This window comes from Grampus griseus (assembly GCF_964374135.1).
Source record: "Grampus griseus genome assembly, chromosome: 12".
Classification (NCBI taxonomy): domain Eukaryota; kingdom Metazoa; phylum Chordata; class Mammalia; order Artiodactyla; family Delphinidae; genus Grampus; species Grampus griseus.
This window is the reverse complement of record NC_139006.1, coordinates 25,992,662-26,011,261: the sequence shown is the minus strand read 5'-3', so window position 1 is coordinate 26,011,261 and position 18,600 is coordinate 25,992,662. Positions and strand designations below refer to the sequence as shown.

Here is an 18,600-nt window from a genome sequence, read left to right as displayed (position 1 = left end):
CGTTTGCCCCGCCCCGCACGAACCCACTCTCGCGCCCCACCCCCGGAGGAACTGTCCCGGAACCTCCCGCCCGGCCCAGAAGAGGAACCTCTCCCGCAGGAAGCGTGCGCGCCAGCACCGCCGGGCTCGTTCCCGTCGTAGGCGTTTCCCGACCCGGGCGGCGTGGGAGATCCCCGCGACCACTCCCCGGGCTCGCTCTGCAGTTTCCGGGACCCGCCTCTCGGCGAACGCCGCGCACTTCCGCGTTTCTATGGTATTGACTTCCGCCGCGAGCCAAACCTCGCGATACTTCGGCGGCGCAGCAATGGCGAGACCGTGAGTGCCGCAAGCGGGAGTCTGGAGAACAGGCTGGGACGGGGTTCGGGCGAGATCGAGCCGGGGAAGACCCGCCACTCGGGGGCCGCTTGCAGCGGGGTGGCAGCCTGGGGCGCGAAGCCCCTCCGGGCCCCGACGGCCGCCCGCGACCGAGCTCCCGCCTCTTCCCCAGATGCCGCGTCACTGCTCCGCCGCCGGCTGCTGCACACGGGACACGCGCGAGACGCGCAACCGCGGCATCTCTTTCCACAGGTTAGCGCGCGTGCGCGCCGGCGCGCGGAGGGTCCCCTACGCATGCGCCCGTCCTGCCGCCTCGCGGAGCCACTGCGCACGCGCTTCTGTGGTCGGGGCGGGGCTTGAGTGGGAGGCTGGGTGGGGGAGGAGGGGCGGTCCGCCTGCCCGGGCCAGCAGCTTCGAGTCTCACCTACGTGATGATGTTCAGCGAGTCTCTTTTCTTCTGGAGGCCTCAGCTTCCTTGTCTGTGCGCAGGCAGTGTCAGCGCGAGGTCTGGGGGCGGCATGAGCGGGGCCGGCCTTTCCCGTCGGGCTCACGGGCTTGTGGCCCCGCAGGCTCCCCAAGAAGGACAATCCAAGGCGGGGCTTGTGGCTGGCCAACTGCCAGCGGCTGGACCCCAGCGGCCAGGGCCTGTGGGACCCGGCGTCCGAGTACATCTACTTCTGCTCCAAGCACTTCGAGGAGAACTGCTTTGAACTGGTGGGAATCAGGTGAGCCTCCTGGCAGCTGGCAGTGGGCAGGGCCTGGGCAGTGGGGTGGCAGCCGGCCGGTGGGGAGGTCCCCGGAGCAGCAGCCCTGGTTTCTCCAGCTGAGAACCTCAGCTTCCTCTCCCGACAGACCTGGGCAGTGAGACCCACCCCCCTAGGGATCACTGTGCCAGAGCGCACTCCCTGCAACCCCAGCCCTCCCTACAAGTGCACAAACGGAATTAGTTCTTTTGGCTGGGCTACCCTGTTCTGGTGGAGCCTGTCCACACTCTTTAACTCTGAGGAGTTTTGCACGGAAGAGATTGGTGGGGGCCTTAACTTGGCATTCCCCAGACTCATTGTTGGCAGGGTGCCGCCCACCTCCCACAGAGCTAACCCAGCAGCTTGCTGGAGTGCTGGAGGGCCTGCTGGCTCCATGCCCTGCGGGTCGGCTGGGGCGGCAGGGATTTGTTCCACCTCATCCAGACCGCTCTCCCTCGCAGTGGGTATCACAGGCTGAAGGAGGGAGCAGTTCCGACGATATTTGAGTCTTTTTCCAAGTTGCGTCGAACAACCAAGACCAAGGGGCACAGTTACCCCCCTAGCCCCCCTGACGTCAGCCGGCTCCGGCGATGCAGGAAGCGGTACGTGCTGCAGCGGAGGGGGAGGTGCCCCACTGCACCCCAGGTCTGAGGGACTGGGCTTTAGGGTGCCTGACAGCAGCCTTGCTGGACCGGGGTCTGAGCCCGTGGAGTGGGTTCAGGGATGGGGGTTAGATGACCTGGTGAAATGGGGTCGGCGAGCCCTGAGCCTGGCCTGTCAGTCTCTCTCTCTTCCCCCCAGCTGCTCTGAGGGCCGAGGGCCCACAACTCCATTTTGCCCACCTCCACCTGCTGACATCACCTGCTTTCCTGTGGAAGAGGCCTCAGCACCTGCCGCCTTGCCTGCCTCCCCCACCGGGAGGCTGGAGCCTGGCCTCAGCAGCCCCTTCTCAGACCTCCTGGGGCCCCTGGGTGCCCAGGCAGATGAAGCAGGCTGCAGCACCCAGCCTTCACCTGAGCGGGAGCCAGAGCGACAGCCGTCTCCGCTGGAGCCGAGGCCCATCTCACCCTCAGCCTACATGCTGCGCCTCCCTCCGCCCGCTGGAGCCTACATCCAGAATGAGCACAGCTACCAGGTGGGCAGCGCCCTGCTCTGGAAGCGGCGGGCTGAGGCTGCACTTGATGCCCTGGACAAGGCCCAGCGCCAGCTGCAGGCCTGCAAGCGGCGGGAGCAGCGGCTGCGGCTGCGGCTGACCAAGCTGCAGCAGGAGCGGGCACGGGAAAAGCGGGCACAGGCCGATGCCCGCCAGACTCTGAAGGAGCACGTGCAGGACTTTGCCATGCAGCTGAGCAGCAGCATGGCCTGAGTGAGGGCCGCCCGGCAGGGCCTCAGCCTCTTTCTCCCTCAGTATCCACCTTGAGAGGATCTGATCTGAGCTGCGTCCACCAGCCCTGCCAGATGCCATAATAAAGTGGATTCTAGAAAGAAGCGCTGCTCTCTGGCTCAGCTGGGGGCTGGGGCCCTTCCCCTGGGTACCAGGCCCGTTTCCCCAGATTGGCTGTAGCACCCGAAGGGCTCAGGCCCTGTAGTCCAAGCCCTTGGCTGTGGAGAGCAGAAAGCCTTCACTATATAGCTCTGTGTCCGTGTACTGTACAGGGCTCTCTGAGGGATCGTGTGAGTAGAGGTTCGGGGGCAATACTGGGCACCCTTTCCTTGGTACCTGAAACAGCCTTGACTTAGCCAGCTGGTCTCTGAAGACACCCATGAAACCCAGGCCAGGCTCAGTTCTTTTTCAGGGAAACAACAGGCTTCCGTCCCCAGATCCAATCTGCCCAGCAGTCAGACCTGGCATGAGCTCCAGCTGCTGGTCAGCCCCCCACTCACCACCAGGCCTGTCCCATCTGAAAAACGGACAAGAAAGGCAATTACTGACCTGAGGTTGCTATGCTTGGCAAGTAGTGAGGGCCCCACAGTGACCATTCTGATCCCCAGAGGTCTGGGATGAGGCGTGTGGGGAGCAGAGGGCCAGGCACTTGGGCAGCAGTCCTGGTGTCACCTCTGTCCTCATTTTCCTTCAGTTCACCTGGAACGTGGCAGGCCTCCCTGCATCTGTGATCAGCAGCTCCGTGTGTGAGGCACTTAACCACACACTTGACCTCCCTGCTGGGCCTCAGCCACAGCAGCCCCAAGATCACCGCTGAATCCTTTCTAGTCCTGGAAAATGCCACACTGTGTTGTGTGGTTTGCTTTTTGGGGCCCTTGGAGTGAAACTTCGTTTATTCACGTTACGCACAGTCAAATGGCCATTACAGGAGGCAGACACAGAGGGCAAGGTCACAGGTGGTTCCCAAGCCTGCGGGCCGGCCGAGGTGCACCTTGCACAGGCCATTTCCTAGCTTGCTGGGCCTACAGGTGAGCACCCCTTGCCTAAGAATGTCCACCTGGGGCTTCTCAGCAAGGCCTGAGGAGTGGCAGATGCTGCGTTTACGTGGGGCACAACTAGAGGCAGGAAACAAGCTCTAAGGCTCAGAAGAGAGAGACTGTGTTTCCCCCAAAGTGGCTTCCTGGCAACCAGGGCAGAAGGGTTCTTGTTCCCAGAAGAGGAGCAGAATGGTGCCTTCCCCACTGGGGTGGACTTGGCACCTTCTGTCGGGACAGGGAAGGACTCAGTGGCCTGTCCTCAGTTTCTCAGTGCAGGCAGGAGCCTACAGGGCAGCCCAGGAGCCAGGAGAGCCAGCTCCGGGCCCCCAGGGCTCCCCTCAGGTGGGGAGGGGCCAGAGGCTGGCCTGCATTCCTCCCACCAGCCCTCCCACTATGTGACTGGGGCACCCTGGGTGGGGGTGGAGAGCTGCTGGCATGAACAGAACCAGGCAAGACTGGCTTATCCTGAGCCATCGGGCCACATGGCCCAGCTTCAGCTCCAGGAGGATGGAGGGCTGGAGCCACCGGTGGGGACTGCGCAGTGAGGTTTGGGTGCAGGTAGGACTGCTGTGGCTTTAATGGAGGCAAGCCTATGACAATAAATACTTAGGGACAGATGCGGGCCTGGGGCATCTCTGACTTCTCTCTGGAGCAGCCCAGGGCCCCCATGCACACACAGGTGGGTGGGATCCCACAGCCCCTCTGGATGTCTGGCCCAGTCCGCAGTGGCTGACCCTGCAGGCTGGGAGCTGACCTTAGGGCCCTTCACACCTCAAAATTCACCTGGAGTTGGACTCCATCTACCCAAGTTCTGGGTGGCAGGAGGAAACCCTTACACCAACCTTGATGAGGGTCTGGGGGTGCTGTGCGGCCCCCACATTGAGGGGTCTTGGCAACATGACCCAGTGGCTGGATGCACAAGCCATGCTGGGTCCCTGCTGTGTAGGGGGCCCAAAGCCAGCTCCCTGGTGGGCTCATCTCCCTCACTGGGCCCTGGCCAGGCCCCTGCCTCCTCCTGCAGTGTCCTCACCACTAAGCCCTGGCTTCCCACCCACACCTCCACCCTGGGAGAGGGTGCCAGCCAGGATCCCGCTTCACCGTCTGCTTCCTGTGGGACCTGTGTCCTCAGCAGTGAGATGAGGCATTTGGAATCCCCCACTCAGCTCCCTTCGGAGGCCCTGGGCACACGACCCCTTGGCCGCAGGCCCGAACGTGGCCAGCACAGTCTTTGCAGTGGGCGAGGCAGGGCGGGCAGCACCACGTGGGCCCTCATATGTCGGCACCCAGCTCTGCGCACTGCTTGTCTGAGATGTGGGAGGCCAGGGAGTCGATGATGTCCAGCAGTAGCTGCTGGCTCAGCGAGCGCAGTGTGGGCAGCTTGGAGACCTGCGGAGGCAACCAAAGGCCAAAAGGATGGAGCCGTGTTCTTGCCAGGGCCAGGTGGCCGAGGAGTCTTCTGGGGACTTGACCAACGAGTACGGGGTAAGGATCAGCCAGTGGGTGGAAAGCTCTGCCCGGTTATCCCCAGAACCCACTGCTGCACAAGGCGGCCAGGGCCCCTCCCACCTGGCCCAGGCCACCGCCAAGGGGAGTATGTCCTGCAGACGGGGCAGGCAGCGGACTGGGTGGGAGGGCCCTGACCTTGGTGAACTGGTGCACGATGATGTGGAGGCAGTGCCGCTTCATGTCCAGCGCCTGCGTCTTGTCTGCTGCCTCCAGAATCTGGAACGGCAGGTTCCCTGAGGCACTGCCCCTGCCCCATACACCGCGCAGGCACAGAGGCCCAGGGCCAGGGCAGCTACCTGCAGCACGTTCTGCACCGTCACGTTCATCTCCAGGTTCTGCTTGCAGTACGCTTGCAGCCGGTTGTTGTAAAAGCCGTAGTAGTAGGGCGCCGCGAACAGGTAGCTGAGGGCTGGTTAAGGAGCTGTGGGCCAAGAAAGCCTTCCTCCCACCCAGCTGCCCTCTTCCCCCTGGGGAGCCACCAGGGACGGAGAAGCCCTGAACCAGGGCTGCTGCCTCTTGCTCAGGTCAAGGGGGGCCCACCCACCACAACAGCCGGGCTCCCATCCAGGCAGAGCCTCTACATGGGCTTTGAACCACTCAGGTGTCCAAAGCTCCATTCAGGATCCAAAGAAAACCACAGGTTCCTCTCCCCAGGAAAGTACCCACATGCCCATCTGCTGAAACATCCACGGCCTCACAGAGCCCTGAAGGGCATCCTGACCTCCCATGTTCAGACCCCCACAGACATGACCTGGCCAGGAATCACCCCACACGGAGCCATGACCCCTTCCTCTGAACCCACCCGTCTCTCCTGACTGCAAACCTCTCTGAGCCAGCCAACCGACTGTTCCAGAGAACCCGGAAGAGACTGGACACTAAGAAGTCCTCAGGAAATCGCTTGGCCAGGCCAAGCCAGCAGGGCCCAAAGCTGTCCTGGGAATGACCCGGGAGCCCCAGAGGTGAGGATGCAGCGAGTCCTCGGGCGGCATGTTGACCTCGCCGTAGTAGATGTAGCGCAGCATGGACTCGAAGGCCTGCCTGCTGGGCACCATCTCCCCAATGGAGATGTTCACCTGGCCGTCCTCGGGCATGAAGGACCGGAACATGGCCTCAAAGTAGCTGCAGACGGTGGGCAGGCCCTTAGCAAGTCAGCCAGTGCCCAGCTGCCCACCCATCCATCCGCCCGCGAGACACACCCCACCCACCTGGAGCGGGCTGCCAGAATGGCCTTGTGGGCTGGCCGCGGGTGCCCATCCAGCAGCAGCGTGATGTCACAGAACTCCGCGCCCGCCCCCTCCAGGTATGCCTTCATGTCCTGGATCAGAGACGTGCCTGGGGGTGTAGAGGGGGCCTGAGCCAGAGGGCGGCTTCTGACTCAGGATGCAGGACCCCAGGGCACCACCTCCTGTGCATCTGCCCGTGTTGCCCCCCTGAACGAAACCCCCAGATCAGAGGCCTTACTCTGGCCCTTGAGGCTCTGTCCCCCCAGAGTCTGACCTTCTCCCGGACTCGGCCCCCTGAGCTCTCTCCTGCCCCAGTGCTGGCGCCCCCTCAGCTGTGTCACCTGGAGCCCATGGCCGAGGCAGCACAGGCCCCAGGGCCAGAGGGTGAAGGAGTCTGTGAGGTCCCTTCCTGGCTGGGTGGGGATGGGACAGGGAGGCACCAAGCGTCTGAGGGCTGTGCCCACCCCTCACCAGGCCCAGATGTGGGCCCACCTAGAAGAGAAGCTGGGCAACTAATCGTGGGACCCTCAGCTCGTTGCTCGCTGCAGACCCTCATGCCTGGCGTCCCAGTCAGGGCAGCACTCGCTGGACAGGGCCCATGTTCTCCCAGGAATGGTCCTGGGAGATGTCACCCTGGCACCCAGCCCGCTGAGCAGGTCTCTGCCTTGCCCGAGCCTGAGCCACCTGCGGTAGGACCCTGTGCCCAAGGTGGCTGTGCCCTGTCCACCACTCTCGGGGACCAGGTGGGTCCCTACCGATGTCCACGGGCTGGTCCGAGGGGGCGCGGGGAGGCGGCTGCTGCTTCCGCCGCACAATCTCCACGATCAGAGGAGATGAGAGGCGCTCGAACTCCTTCATCATGATCACCTGGTTGAAGTGGGACTCCTTCACCACGAAGTTCAGGCAGTGCTCCTGGACAGATAGGCCGCAGGCCACTGGGTCAGGCCTCACCGGACCTACCACAGCAGGTGGGGAGGGGGCACAGGCTGCCACGGACCCCACCCCGCACCTTGAGCTGGCCCAGTTGCAGCCGGGCAGCGCTCTCACACACGACCAGCACGTTCTGCAGGTCCACGGAGGCCTCGATGTACTGACGACACAATTGCTCTAGGCGGCACAGCTGGAAGCCCAGTGCCAGCTTGTACACGTCCATGATGAGCAGCACGTCCTCCACGTGGCCTGTGCCCAAGAACCCCTGAGCCTCTGGCGGGGCGTTGGGGGGGGGTGCCCGGGCTCCCTCCGCAACGAGGTGGCTCAGCCACAGGTGGGGTGAAGCCTCGGAGACCCCGGCCACCCCCTGCCAGGGTGGCCACACCCCACCCCTTTCCCTCCCGCCCGCGGCGCAGGCCGACCTTTCCGCGGGTACTTGATCTTGTCTGTGTAGAGGAACTGCATGAGCACCTCGAAGGGCCGTGCCTCGGCCTCGCGGATAGCCACACGCAGCAGGGGTGGCCGGGCCCCACCCGCGGCCCCAGCGGGGCCCTCCCTGAGTGCCGGGGCCGCCTCCTCCTCCAGCTTCTGTGGGCAGAGTAAGGGGCGCTCAAGAACACCCCACGGAAGCCTCTGCCCAGGCGGCGGGCGGCCCTCACCTGGGTCAGCCACTCCCGCGCCTGCACGATCTTCCTGCGGAGCCAGCGGCTGCGTGCCGTGACGATGGCCACGTGGCCCTGCACGCATTCTTCCTTCTGCCGGAAGAGGGACACCTTGGTGGAGGGCGGGGGACACTCACCCTGGGGGCGGGGGCCGCCAGCGGGCACAGAAGGGCAACCCACCTCACCCAGCACGAACTCCACGTCGCAGAACTGGCGGCTCTCCCACAGCCGCCCATAGTCCTCGTGCAGCGTGCACTTGGGGTAACAGGAGAACTGCAGGCAGAGACCACGCTGCTGGACAGGTCCGCCCAGCCAGCCCCCCACAGGCTCTGCGGGGGTCCGCCCGGCCCCTCCCGCACTCAGGTTCCAGAGTACCCGGGCCCAACCGCCCGACCCGTCAGAGGGGTTGCCGGCCCACCAGGTACAGCCTCGGCTCTGGCGCCAGACAAGCCCCGCCCCCACAAAGCCCCGCCCCCCAGGGGCTCGGTTTCCAGTTTCCGCCTCAGGCCGGCAGCGCGGGCTGCCCCACCTGGAACCTGTACATCTCCCCGCTGCGGATATTGTTGTCCACGGTGCCTCCGAAGATGTACATGGCGTCGGAGATCACGGCAGCCGCGTGGAAGAGCCTTCCGCTGGGCAGCTGGAGGGGAAGGGACAGGGCGGGGTCTCCAGAAGCAGAGCTGGCTGAGGCCTGGCCGCGGCCAGGCTCTAAGCAAGGAGGGCACCGGTGGCCTGGAAGGAGGGGCCACAGGGCAGGACCCCCAACCCCCCCGCACAACCATGCGGGGAGGCGGGGGGAGGCGGGGCCTGTGTGGGCCCACAGACTGGACAGGCCCTGTGGCCCCACCAGGTGGCAGAGGGTGCTGGGTGTCATGTGCTGCACCCATGTAGCCCGTCCAGCAGGCCATGGGCTCCCGGCCTCGCCTCACGTGCTGTGTAAGCCCTGAGCCTTGGCCTCTTCAGCACAGGACCAGCTTCAGGGCGTGAGGGGTGGGCATGAGGGTGCCGGCCCTCACCTCTGAGGCTGGCAGCGTGGGCTGCCTGGTGGTGGTGCTGCCAAAGTCCAGGCCAAACACATCCCGGGACTTCTTGCAGCCGCCCCGCTCCTCGGAGCCCAGGGCAGGTGCCTCCTCGGAAGCAGATGCTCGCTCGGGCATTTCGGCTCCACTGACCTGGGGGAGACGGGCAGGTGCACGGCCCCTCAGCAAGGGCCGGACAGGTGGCCAGAGACCGCTGCTGTCCCCGCCTGGGGTGGGGATGGGTGCTGTGGGGACAGTGTGGGGGGAAAGTGACAGGATGAGGGTGCTCCCAGCACGGCCGAGATGGGAGCCTGGCTGCGGTCAAGGCATGCATCCCGGAAGAACATCCCCAGCACAGCGCCAATGCTGGGCCATGAAGTGTTAGCCCATAGGTGGTAAGATGGAGAACAGGCCAGAGGGGCCCAGGCCGGGGTCGGGCCAGGGCAATGTCCAGGACTGAGGGCCCCAGGTGTCCCAGCCTTGCTCCTGCTGGCTGTCTGGAGCCCCTGGCCCTGGGCCCGCCCATCTGTGGACCAGCAGCACTCACCTCACTGTCTGAGCTGGGCTGAATGACCTCCCAGGTCTGGAAGTCCACATCGTAGCAGTGCAGCTCGTTGGGGAGTGTGTTGTCAGCTGCGCCCCCAAACACGTAAAGGTGGCGGTCAAAGGCCACCATGGTGTGCCCGTAGCGCCGCTGCGGGGGCGGCGGAGAGCCCCGGAGCAGGTGCTCGGTGGGGATGCGTGTCCACCTGTGATGTGTGTTCACGCTGCATGTGAACCAGCGATGGGGTGGGGGTTCGTGCTCCCCTGCAGCCTCCACCTGGGCTCTGAGCCCCCCACCCCATTTCATCCTGGCACCAGCCCTGCCTGGCTCCTCGCAGCCCATCATGGGGTCCTGTCTCACCCTCGTCCCCCAACACAGAGCAGGCAGCAGGGGCAGAGCAGGAGGGTGGCACCTGCCCGGGGAGGCAGCTGCTGGAAGGGGTGGCTGGCTGTCTTCACACTGGGACAAGGAGGGAGGCCGCCTAGGCCCCAGGATGCTGGGCTGCAGCCACCCCCCGAGGGGCCTGCGGGGTCTCAGGTCCAGGCTGCGTAAGGGCCCTCACGGCCCCGCTCCCAAGGTGCTGGCTGTGTGTGGAGCCCACACAGGCAGCCCCGGGCACTGGTGTGGTGTGCTAACGGGGGCCCCACCAGCAGGGCACTCACGTCTTGTTCTTGAACTCGAACTGGAAGAGATTGTTCGTTATCTTGGCCCCGCTCTGGCCTGAGAAGACAAACATCCTGTCCCTGCAGACGGCTGCTGGGAAGTTGCAGCAGGAGGGCGGGATCTCGCCGCTCTGGGCCACCTGCGTGGTTGGGGAAGCCATGAGCCCTTCTCCTGGTCCGGGGCCAACCCGCTGAGCTAGGGCTACATTCACTCCTGAACCTTCCGTGAGTGAGGGGTCATGGGTCCATTTTTGTGGAACAGCTTAAAGCCCCCATATGAATGGGCCCAGTTTTGAACAGTTGGGGCTGAAGCCTTCACTACAGGTGAGACAGGGCAGTGGTTAGACACACTGCCCAGGACCCCGACAGTAGCCGCCCCCACTGTGTTCAGAGAAGGGTGAATCAGCCCCAAACTGCACCAGTCACAGGCTCGGAGCCCGTAGTCATTGGGTAACCACCGCGGGGACAGTGAGAGGGCTGGGCCGGATGTCAGGAGGGCCTGGCGAGGCCAGGAACAAAGCGGCCTCCCCGGCCCCAGCCCCTCACCTCCTCCCAGCACGTTAGATCCCGGTCCTGGAGGCCGATGGTCCACATGTCGTTCAACCTGCATTAGGACAGAGGGGTCGGGACCCCACAGCTGGGCTGGCAGTCAGGGTGGGCCTGGGCCCAGCCAGGAGGGAAGGCTCCAGGAAGACAACGCACCAAGGGGGATTCTGACCAGGGGACTATGGAGCGGCCTCGGGGTGGGGGCTTCGGCTGCACTGAATCCCTGCTGGGCCGGGCCCCCTGGAGCCAGGAGAGGCCCTCACAGAAGCCACCACTAACCCTGCAGCACTTGGGGCTTCGGTAACGCTGAATTCCTGGGGAATGATCGTGTGCTGTTTTTGTAATTAGAAAAATACAGCAAAGCCAATGTTCTACAACAAGGAGGAAAGGGCCCATGACACAGGCAGGCACCTCTGTTGCCCTCCATGGGGAGGCGGGCCGGGTCTGAGCCCTGCCGCTGCCACCCTCCTGCTCACTCAGGTCACTGCTCACCGTGGGCCCGAGTATCCTCACCCCAGCCATTCGAGGGGCCACCACCCAACCCCTGGCTCTGATGACACCCAGCTATGGCCTCGGGGCTGTGGAGCCAGCACATCCTCGGCCAGCTGCACAGACATGGGTGGGCTCGCCACCCCCTCAGTTGCCCCAGGGGGCTTCAGGGGTGCCAGAACTTCTGTCCCCTGTGAGGGTTGGGCAGGGGCTCCACTCAGTGGCCCTCGTCCTGCCCATCTTCCTGTTCTCCCAGCCCTGTCTACACAACCACCCTCCTGAGAAACCCCCAGCTCGAATCCCCCCTCCCTAGCGCAGGAAGGCTGCTCTGTGCCTTGGTGCACTTCCGGGCTGCCACCTACCTGGCGTTGCCGTCATAGCCGGCAAAGATCCACAGCTTGTCACTGTACACTGTGGCGCCATGGGCTGACCTAGCGACTGGCAACCTGGGGCAGGAGGAGGGGGTGAGCAGGGAGGCTGCCCCGTGCAGATCTGAGCCTCATGGCCCCATGAGGCCAGGGCCACAGCCTACGAGTGCTGCCGCCGCTGGGCCCTGGAGCTGCCGTGCCCACACCTGGTGACCGGAGCTCTGGGGACTCCAGCTGGGCCACTGGGAATAAGGGACAGTGGCAGAGGCTGAACTCATGAGGCTGGGGCAGCTGGACAAGGATTCACATGTTCAAGGGCACAGAGCCCTTTCCCAGCTCCCACCCAATATCAAGGGGGTGTGTGCAAAACAGGGCCAGAGAAGTGCCATCCACAGTACACTTGTCCCTTCTACCCTCTGGAAGGAGGGTATCTAAGAGCCGGGGGAGGCGCAGACAGGAGCGACTGGCAGTTAACGCCCATCATCTGTAATTCTACAGAGCTGATCCAGGCCCGCTGCCCCCCGAGACCCAGCACGGCAGCCTGCACAACGCCAAAGGTCTCAGCAAAGTCTCTCACCGTCCTTCAATTTTCCACTCCGTCCACTGGCCAGTTGCAAACTTGTACTCAAAGAGGTCATTTTTATTCTTCAAGTTAGAATTGGAATAAATGTCCCCAGTGTAGCCCCCTGTAAAGGGAGTGAGAAGCCATCACATCCAAAGGCAGCAACTCAGTCATCAAACCCAGGGGGTTGGGGCAGGATCTAGCCTCAGTTAAAATGTACTCTGGGACCCCTCTGACCCTCGGGGGCACATCCTGCCTGCCTGCCCCTGCTCGAGGCTCTGGTGACAGAGGAGCAGAACCCTGTGTCCTGCCCCTGGTTGGGGGACACCAGCCTGGCCACAGAGGCAGACAGTTCCACCCCCAGGAGATCAGGACGGTCAGGGAAAGGGGCCCATGAGAGGGCCTCAACCCAGCCCAGGAACTCAGAGGACAGTACACAGAGAGGCTGGCCAAGCACAGCACATGGTCGAGGCTTGATGGGAGGAGGGCCGCTCACCAAAGACGAACATGCTGCTGCCATAGACGACGGCCGAGTGGTGGTAGCGGGGAGCAGGAGGGGTCCCAGTGGTGAAGGCCCTGGTGGGAAAGGGGCAGTGGGTGTCGGCAGGGGGCAGCCCCCCTCACCCCCAAACTTCTTTTTGCTTTTGTATTTTGAGGGTAATACCTGTCTCGTTATAGAAACCTTAAAATATTGCCAATAAAGAAAACCCCAAAAAACAGCACTGAAACATATGTATAATTCCTTTGCCAGAAACCACCATCCACACCTTGAGCATGCCTCCCCACCACCTTTCCCAGGCATATTTATGCGTCTAAGTAATTGTTTTAAATGGATCATGTGGTAGATGTCCTTGCTACTCTGGAACCATCCACACCTGCATCCCCACAGCTGCACCATATTCTGCAGCATGGGTGGTCCACACATCTTATTTATTGAATTAAAAACCGGTTTATACTGCTTTCCTGGGGCTGCTCCTTTTCAGAGTTTTATACTTAAGCAATTTTTAACAAAGAATTATAAAGTCTTGAGAGTGATTTTTAAATTAATCTGTAACTCTTGGACACATTTTACAATCAAGTGTGAGAGAAATAACACACAAACTTCCAAAGCAATACAGCACCACCCGGGTGTCTGGGCAAGGGGTGATGCCACCTGTTGGGCCACATTCAGCAACTGTGAGTACTGGGCGTGGACATCCTCCTCTGTCGAAGCGGGGCAGTGAGACCCCAACCCAGAGAGCAGCGCCCAGAGCTGCTGCTGAGCCTGGTGCCGAGGGGCTCCTGCACAAGGAGCTGGCATAGCTCAGGAGGAAGCCCAGCACCTCCTAATCCTGGGATCTTTTTCTCTCCTCAGCTGTGAGCTGCTCCCAGTGGGGGCTGGACTGGAGCAGATGGGCACAAATGTGCAGTGCTCAGAGATGGCAGGTGTCATGGCCGAGGCCACACAGCTGGGAAGGGAAGCCAGGACCTACAGGCTGCCCACTGCCTGTGTGGGGTCTCCTGCCAGAGGATGGGCCCCACAGGGCAGGGAGGGCAGGGGAGCCGCTGCTGCCAGCCCCTGGGCGGCACCCTGCAGCAGCAGAGACCATCCTGGAACGCCCCATCAGCCCATGGTCCCCCTGTCGGCTCCAGGAGACAGGCCTGGTGACTGAAGAGCTCTCCTGAGGCAGAATCGAAGGACCCACAGCTGGATCAAATAGATCCCCTTAAGTAACAGGATCCAGAAAAACCAATCTCAGCTACAGACCGGAAAAGAAAGCCAGGAAATAGAGGGGATCACTAAGAGCAGTCCTGGGCGCTGTCATCTCCTCCTCGAAGCTTCTCTAGCTCTCCATGAGCAGGACCTGGCTGGCAGTCAGGCCCCAGTGGTGCTCCGTGTCTAGAGAAAAACAGGGCTGGAACTAGGGACACCCACCTGCACCAGGAGCAGTCCTTCACGTCGAAACGAAGGAGGTCGTTGAGCATCGTCTTCCTGAAAGACAGCCAGGGACCCGGGAGATGGACACTGTGCCCGGGGGTGGGGGCAGCTGTTTGGGGGACTCAGCCAGGGCCAGGCAACCAGCTGATGCCAGAGGGACCAGAGAGGTGACCCCAAAGGAAGCTCCCCAGCTGGTTCAGAACCAGCCTGCCTGGGGTCAGGACTTAAGCATGATCCCAGGCTCCTCACGCCTCACCCCCTGTTCCAGAATCCCCACCCACACGCCCACTTGTGGGCTGCAGCACCCCTTCTCCGAGGCTGCGCCATACGACGCAGACGCTGGCTCACATGTCAGAGGAGGTCCCTTGCCTTCTCTCTCTTCCTGCCACCTCTTTATTGCAAAGCTAATGTAATAACTACATTAAAGATACAATAAAGCAGGGCTTCCCTGGTGGCACAGTGGGTAAGAATCCGCCTGCCAACGCAGGGGACACGGGTTCAAGCCCTGGTCCGGGAAGATCCCACATGCCGCGAAGCAACTAAGCCCGTGTGCCACAACTACTGAGCCTGCGCTCTAGAGCCTACGAGCCACAACTACTGAGCCCAACTACCACAACTACTGAAGCCCGTGCGCCTAAAGCCCGTGCTCTGCAACAAGAGAAGCCACCCAACGAGAAGCCCGTGCACTGCACCGAAGAGTAGCCTCCACTCGCCGCAACTAGAGAAAAGCCCGCGCACAGCAACCAAGACCCAACGCAGCCAAAAATAAAAATAAATTAAAAAAAAAAGATACAATAAAGCAGAAAGCAAATCCACTGGCCATCCCACCACCTAACAAGACCCGCACGTTGGGGCATCCCTGGTGGTGCAGTGGTTAAGAATCCGCCTGCCAGTGCAGGGGGCACGGGTTCGAGCCCTGGGCCAGGAAGATCCCACATGCCGCGGAGCAACTAAGCCCGTGCACCACAACTACTGAGCCTGTGCGCCTAGAGTCCGTGCTCCACAACAAGAGAAGCCACCACAATGAGAAGCCCGTGCACCACAACGAAGAGTAGCCCCCGCTAGCCACAATTAGAGAAAATCCACACACAGCAACGAAGACCCAACGCATCCGAAAATAAATTAATTAAAAAAAAAAAGACCCGCACGTTACCACCAGCCCTTATCAGTAAGAGAGAGAAGGGCGTCCACCCAACAGGAGCCCAGCACCCCAGCCTCCTCATTTAGCCTCCGCCTCCAGGAAACAGCCTGGGAGACCAAAGGGCCTGCCTGAGGCCACGGAGCCAGGGGGCTGGGGCTGGGAAGCAGAGGCATGACTGTAGTCCCTCCCCTTTCTCATTTGTACCCCCCGCCCCAGCTACATGAGCACCTTTGTAGCCAGTCTGTACAAAGTTGCAACTAGAATGAGACAAATTCCTATCCTGTTTCTTAGTGTCACATTGTACAGAAAATGTTTCTGCTTCTCACTACACAGTTGTCACTCAAACTCCACCTGCTACAGAACACTCCAGGGGGATGTCTCCACCCGCTGCCCTGCGCTGGACACCAGGCCTTTTCTGGTTCAGGGGATTCTCATTAAGGCTGCAGTAAACATCTGTGGGCGGATGCCTCTTCCTCATTTTATTCCTTCAAGTGACAAACATTTATTGAATTGTCTGGGTGCTGGAATACAGGTCCAGCCCTGGCTGAGGAGACAGAAATGACACATCTGTGTGCCTGGGGGCCAATGGAGCCAGTAAGAGGTGCAGAAGGGGAGGGGGCGCTGCTGGCTGGTCCGGTTAGTCCAAGGGGTGGGGGAATGCCTCACTCACAGGAGATTTAGAGGAGGGGCAGGAAGGGTGGGAAGCAGGGAACAGCCAGCGAGAGGGGCTAACCAGGAGGATGCTTGGTGCAATCAGAACACCGCACGGCAGAGGTGTCACCCAGTGCAGCACAGACAGAGGCAGGGGAGCTGTGGGTGCAGACGCGGGCAGGGCCTCACAAACTGCCAGGAGGGCTTGCATTTTTACTCAGAGGGAACCATCCCAGGGTTATGACTCAAGAAGGAACACACTCTAGCTGGCTGCACATGGGAAGAGAGACTGAGGAAGACAGGCTGGAAGCCAGGGGCCACGCCCAAGAGACCCTTCTATCCAGTCTGAAGGTCCCCGTGGGGGCTTGCCCACTCTGTCAGCCCCAGGTCAGCTCCTCCAGGGAATCCTGCAGGACCATGGCTGCAGCACCAATCAGAGGCCAGCCCTGCCTGGGCTACAAGCCAGAGCCTATGGTTGAGAGGCAGGGACAGGACTCAAGGGCAGGATGAGTTGTGTGCCAACACCACACCCTCAGCACAGGGACACCTCTGTCCTCAGCCTCTCACAGCCCTATGCTCACTGACCCTCAGGAGCACCCTGCAAAAGCAGGGCAGAGGCCCACCCCCTTCTACAGAGGAGACCAGGGTGCAGTTGGTGGCTTTAAGCCACCTGCCCCAAACCACAAAGCTGTAACCTGAACTGAGCCCTGTCTGTCCAGGAGCCCAACTTCAGCCCCACATCAAGCAGGCTCCCAACCTTCCAGAGCCCTGGTGGGCATCCCTAGCCTCTCCTGAGCACATGAAGGGGTGGATGAGGGACAGAAGCCCAGTGGATGCCGGGCAGCACAGTTCTACACTGTCCTACTGCTGGGTGGTTGCCCATACTGACCCCTCTGCTCGGGACACTCTTCCTCTTTTGCCTGGCTCACTCCTACTCATCTTTCAGGTCATCAGCCCCCCAGGAAGGCTTCCCTGACCAGACCGGACCAGACCAGACCCTGCCTCCTGGTGCAGAACAAGCCTGCCTGCTGTGCCCGCACCCTGCACTTGATGTGGTCCCGCCCTCGCTAAGACAGCTCTTTCCCTCTGGGGTGGTCCAGCTCCTGGGAAAAACACTCCAGGAGAAGGATGCGGCTGCACAAACCAAGGGTTCACCTCGGCCATTATTTCACCAAAGGAAACCAGCCACTGGGAACTGTTCGTGGGATGGAGATGTGCTATCAGGAAAAGCTGTTTGCTGGGAATGTACAGCAAAATGTGGGAAAACCCTTACAAAAGTGAAAAATGGGGGAAGGAAATAAATCTGTATCCTCCAAACCTTCTCAACTGCCATGTGAGCATGTGGATGAGGCCCAGAGGGAGGCGCAGGGAAGAAGTGCCTGGCAGGGGTGGCAGCCATGGCAAATGTGTTTCTTTCAAGGCTGTGTCCACTCACTCAGAACAAGAGGGATATTTCCATGTCCTGAGTGTGCTGCAGTGCTGAGGGAGCCTCACTGATTTGGAAGCTGAAGCCGAGTGCTTAGCTAATATCTGGAGAGATGGCAGTGGAGCTGCAGAGACCCAGTCCCCACCACTGTGCTTCTCCCTCCTCAATCCAGACTCACCCATTGTCTCCACCAAATACATAGATGGCATCTTTATAGGCCACCACTGTGTGCTTGCTGCGCCTGGAAAGAGAGGGGTGGGTGGCGGTCAGGCTAGGACCCTCCTGGGGGCACCCAAGGAATGAGACTTGGCACTGAGGCTCCCACAGAAGTCGGATAACACCTCTCAACTGCCAAGATCGATGGAGACTCCTGAATTCCACCAGTACCCCCAAAGGACTCTGCATGTGGGGACCCCTGACACTCCCACCCCCCTACCGAGCACCTGGGGCCCCAGCTCGAGACCCACAAACACAACTTAACTCTAGTACCCTGCCCGGGGCCACCCCGCTCCGGGACTCCCTCGGAAGCCCCTCCCCTGCCGTGGACAACCCCCCCGCCCCGCCATTACCGGGTCCCGCTCCGGGACACGGCGGCCCGGCCTCGCCCCAGCGCCCCGCCTGGGACCTCCTCAGACACCCCCTCCCCAGGACCCCCACGCCCCGCCGTACCGGGCCCCCACGAACTCGTCGCAAGGCGGGAGGCGCCGCCAACGATGCACTGTCTCAAAGGGCCCGAAGTTGAGCGTCAGGTACTCGACACTGTCCGAGCAGCTGTGGTCAAAGTCCACGCTCGGGGCCACCTTGGACCGCGCGCCACCGGCCAGGGCCCCGGTCCCGATCGGGCCGCCCGAGCCACCCGGCCCCGCCATGCCGGGTCCACGCCCGATGGGCCACCGGGTCCGCGGGACGTGCGGCCACCGCCCCGGGCCGCCCCCGAGGGACTACATTTCCCGGCGAGCCCTACACCGACGGCGCCGCACTTCCGGACGGTGGCGCACTGCGGAGCGCCCTCACTTCTGGGCGAGCTTTGGAGTCCTAGTGACTCTGAGGGCCCGTCTGTGCAGCGAGCTCCTAGTCTTTCGAGAAGCATTCCCCGCGAAGTGCGGGCGCGCTGTACCCGCTCCAGCGCGCGCGGGTCCCCGGCCGCAGCCCCTCCCGGCCCGCACTTCCCCGGCGCGGCTCCCGGCATGCCCTGTGCGCGTGGCTCGGCCTCGATCGTCCGCCGCGCCAGGGATCCCGGACGGAGGGTTCCGGCCTCGCATTGGCCTCCGCAGGCCGCCCCACCATCCCCTTCCTGCTGTGTCCCCGACCCGGTCCCCGCGTCTCCCCTCGGCGTTCCTTTTGGCTGTGAGGCAGCGTGGCGCAGAGGCTCTGGATTCTCAGTCCTACTCTAGCAGAGCCTCAGCTACTTCACCTGCGAAATGGGCATTCAGGAAGCTCAGGCTGCCATGAGAAGCGTGGGTCTGTCTTGGGA

The 18,600-nt window shown here is 62.3% G+C and overlaps 2 protein-coding genes across 4 annotated transcripts; one reads left to right on the top strand and one right to left on the bottom strand.

Annotated features, from left to right (window-relative positions):
* The first annotated feature begins 94 nt into the window (after positions 1 to 94).
* THAP7 (THAP domain containing 7) lies at positions 95 to 2,536 on the top strand. Of its 2 annotated transcripts, XM_082668239.1 has the most exons (5): positions 95 to 315; positions 488 to 567; positions 885 to 1,040; positions 1,520 to 1,660; positions 1,860 to 2,536. In XM_082668239.1, exons 2-5 carry the CDS (start codon positions 488 to 490, stop codon positions 2,422 to 2,424), a joined length of 942 nt encoding a protein of 313 aa, XP_082524365.1. In that variant the 5' UTR covers positions 95 to 315; the 3' UTR covers positions 2,425 to 2,536. The 2 variants fall into 2 exon arrangements, with proteins under 2 accessions (XP_082524365.1, XP_082524366.1); XM_082668240.1 differs by lacking the exon at positions 1,520 to 1,660.
* Positions 2,537 to 3,328: 792 nt separating this feature from the next.
* Positions 3,329 to 18,273, bottom strand: LZTR1 (leucine zipper like post translational regulator 1). 2 transcript variants are annotated; one of them, XM_082667973.1, is made up of 21 exons: positions 17,796 to 18,273; positions 17,305 to 17,367; positions 13,906 to 13,962; positions 12,487 to 12,566; positions 12,006 to 12,114; positions 11,423 to 11,506; positions 10,572 to 10,629; positions 10,026 to 10,165; positions 9,367 to 9,568; positions 8,817 to 8,972; positions 8,330 to 8,440; positions 7,981 to 8,073; positions 7,798 to 7,893; positions 7,561 to 7,726; positions 7,218 to 7,387; positions 6,964 to 7,120; positions 6,191 to 6,317; positions 5,955 to 6,104; positions 5,282 to 5,387; positions 5,121 to 5,201; positions 3,329 to 4,865 (listed from the first exon to the last, which is right to left on the bottom strand). In XM_082667973.1, the coding sequence occupies exons 1-21, from the start codon at positions 17,993 to 17,995 to the stop codon at positions 4,749 to 4,751; spliced, it is 2,523 nt and encodes an 840-aa protein (XP_082524099.1). In that variant the 5' UTR covers positions 17,996 to 18,273; the 3' UTR covers positions 3,329 to 4,748. The 2 variants fall into 2 exon arrangements, with proteins under 2 accessions (XP_082524099.1, XP_082524100.1); XM_082667974.1 differs by having other exon boundaries at positions 7,798 to 7,890.
* Between the last annotated feature and the right edge of the window lie 327 nt (positions 18,274 to 18,600).

Excerpts from the sequence above, each read along its gene's own strand:
- THAP7 (XM_082668239.1), top strand. The coding sequence starts at position 488 with ATGCCGCGTCACTGCTCCGCCGCCGGCTGCTGCACACGGGACACGCGC. Across the intron at positions 1,041-1,519 it reads TTTGAACTGGTGGGAATCAG|TGGGTATCACAGGCTGAAGG; the intron begins GTGAGCCTCCTG and ends TCTCCCTCGCAG. Across the intron at positions 1,661-1,859 it reads CTCCGGCGATGCAGGAAGCG|CTGCTCTGAGGGCCGAGGGC; the intron begins GTACGTGCTGCA and ends TCTTCCCCCCAG.
- LZTR1 (XM_082667973.1), bottom strand. The coding sequence starts at position 17,995 with ATGGCGGGGCCGGGTGGCTCGGGCGGCCCGATCGGGACCGGGGCCCTG. Across the intron at positions 7,388-7,560 it reads GATCAAGTACCCGCGGAAAG|GCCACGTGGAGGACGTGCTG; the intron begins GTCGGCCTGCGC and ends TCTTGGGCACAG. Across the intron at positions 7,121-7,217 it reads TGCAACTGGGCCAGCTCAAG|GAGCACTGCCTGAACTTCGT; the intron begins GTGCGGGGTGGG and ends CTATCTGTCCAG.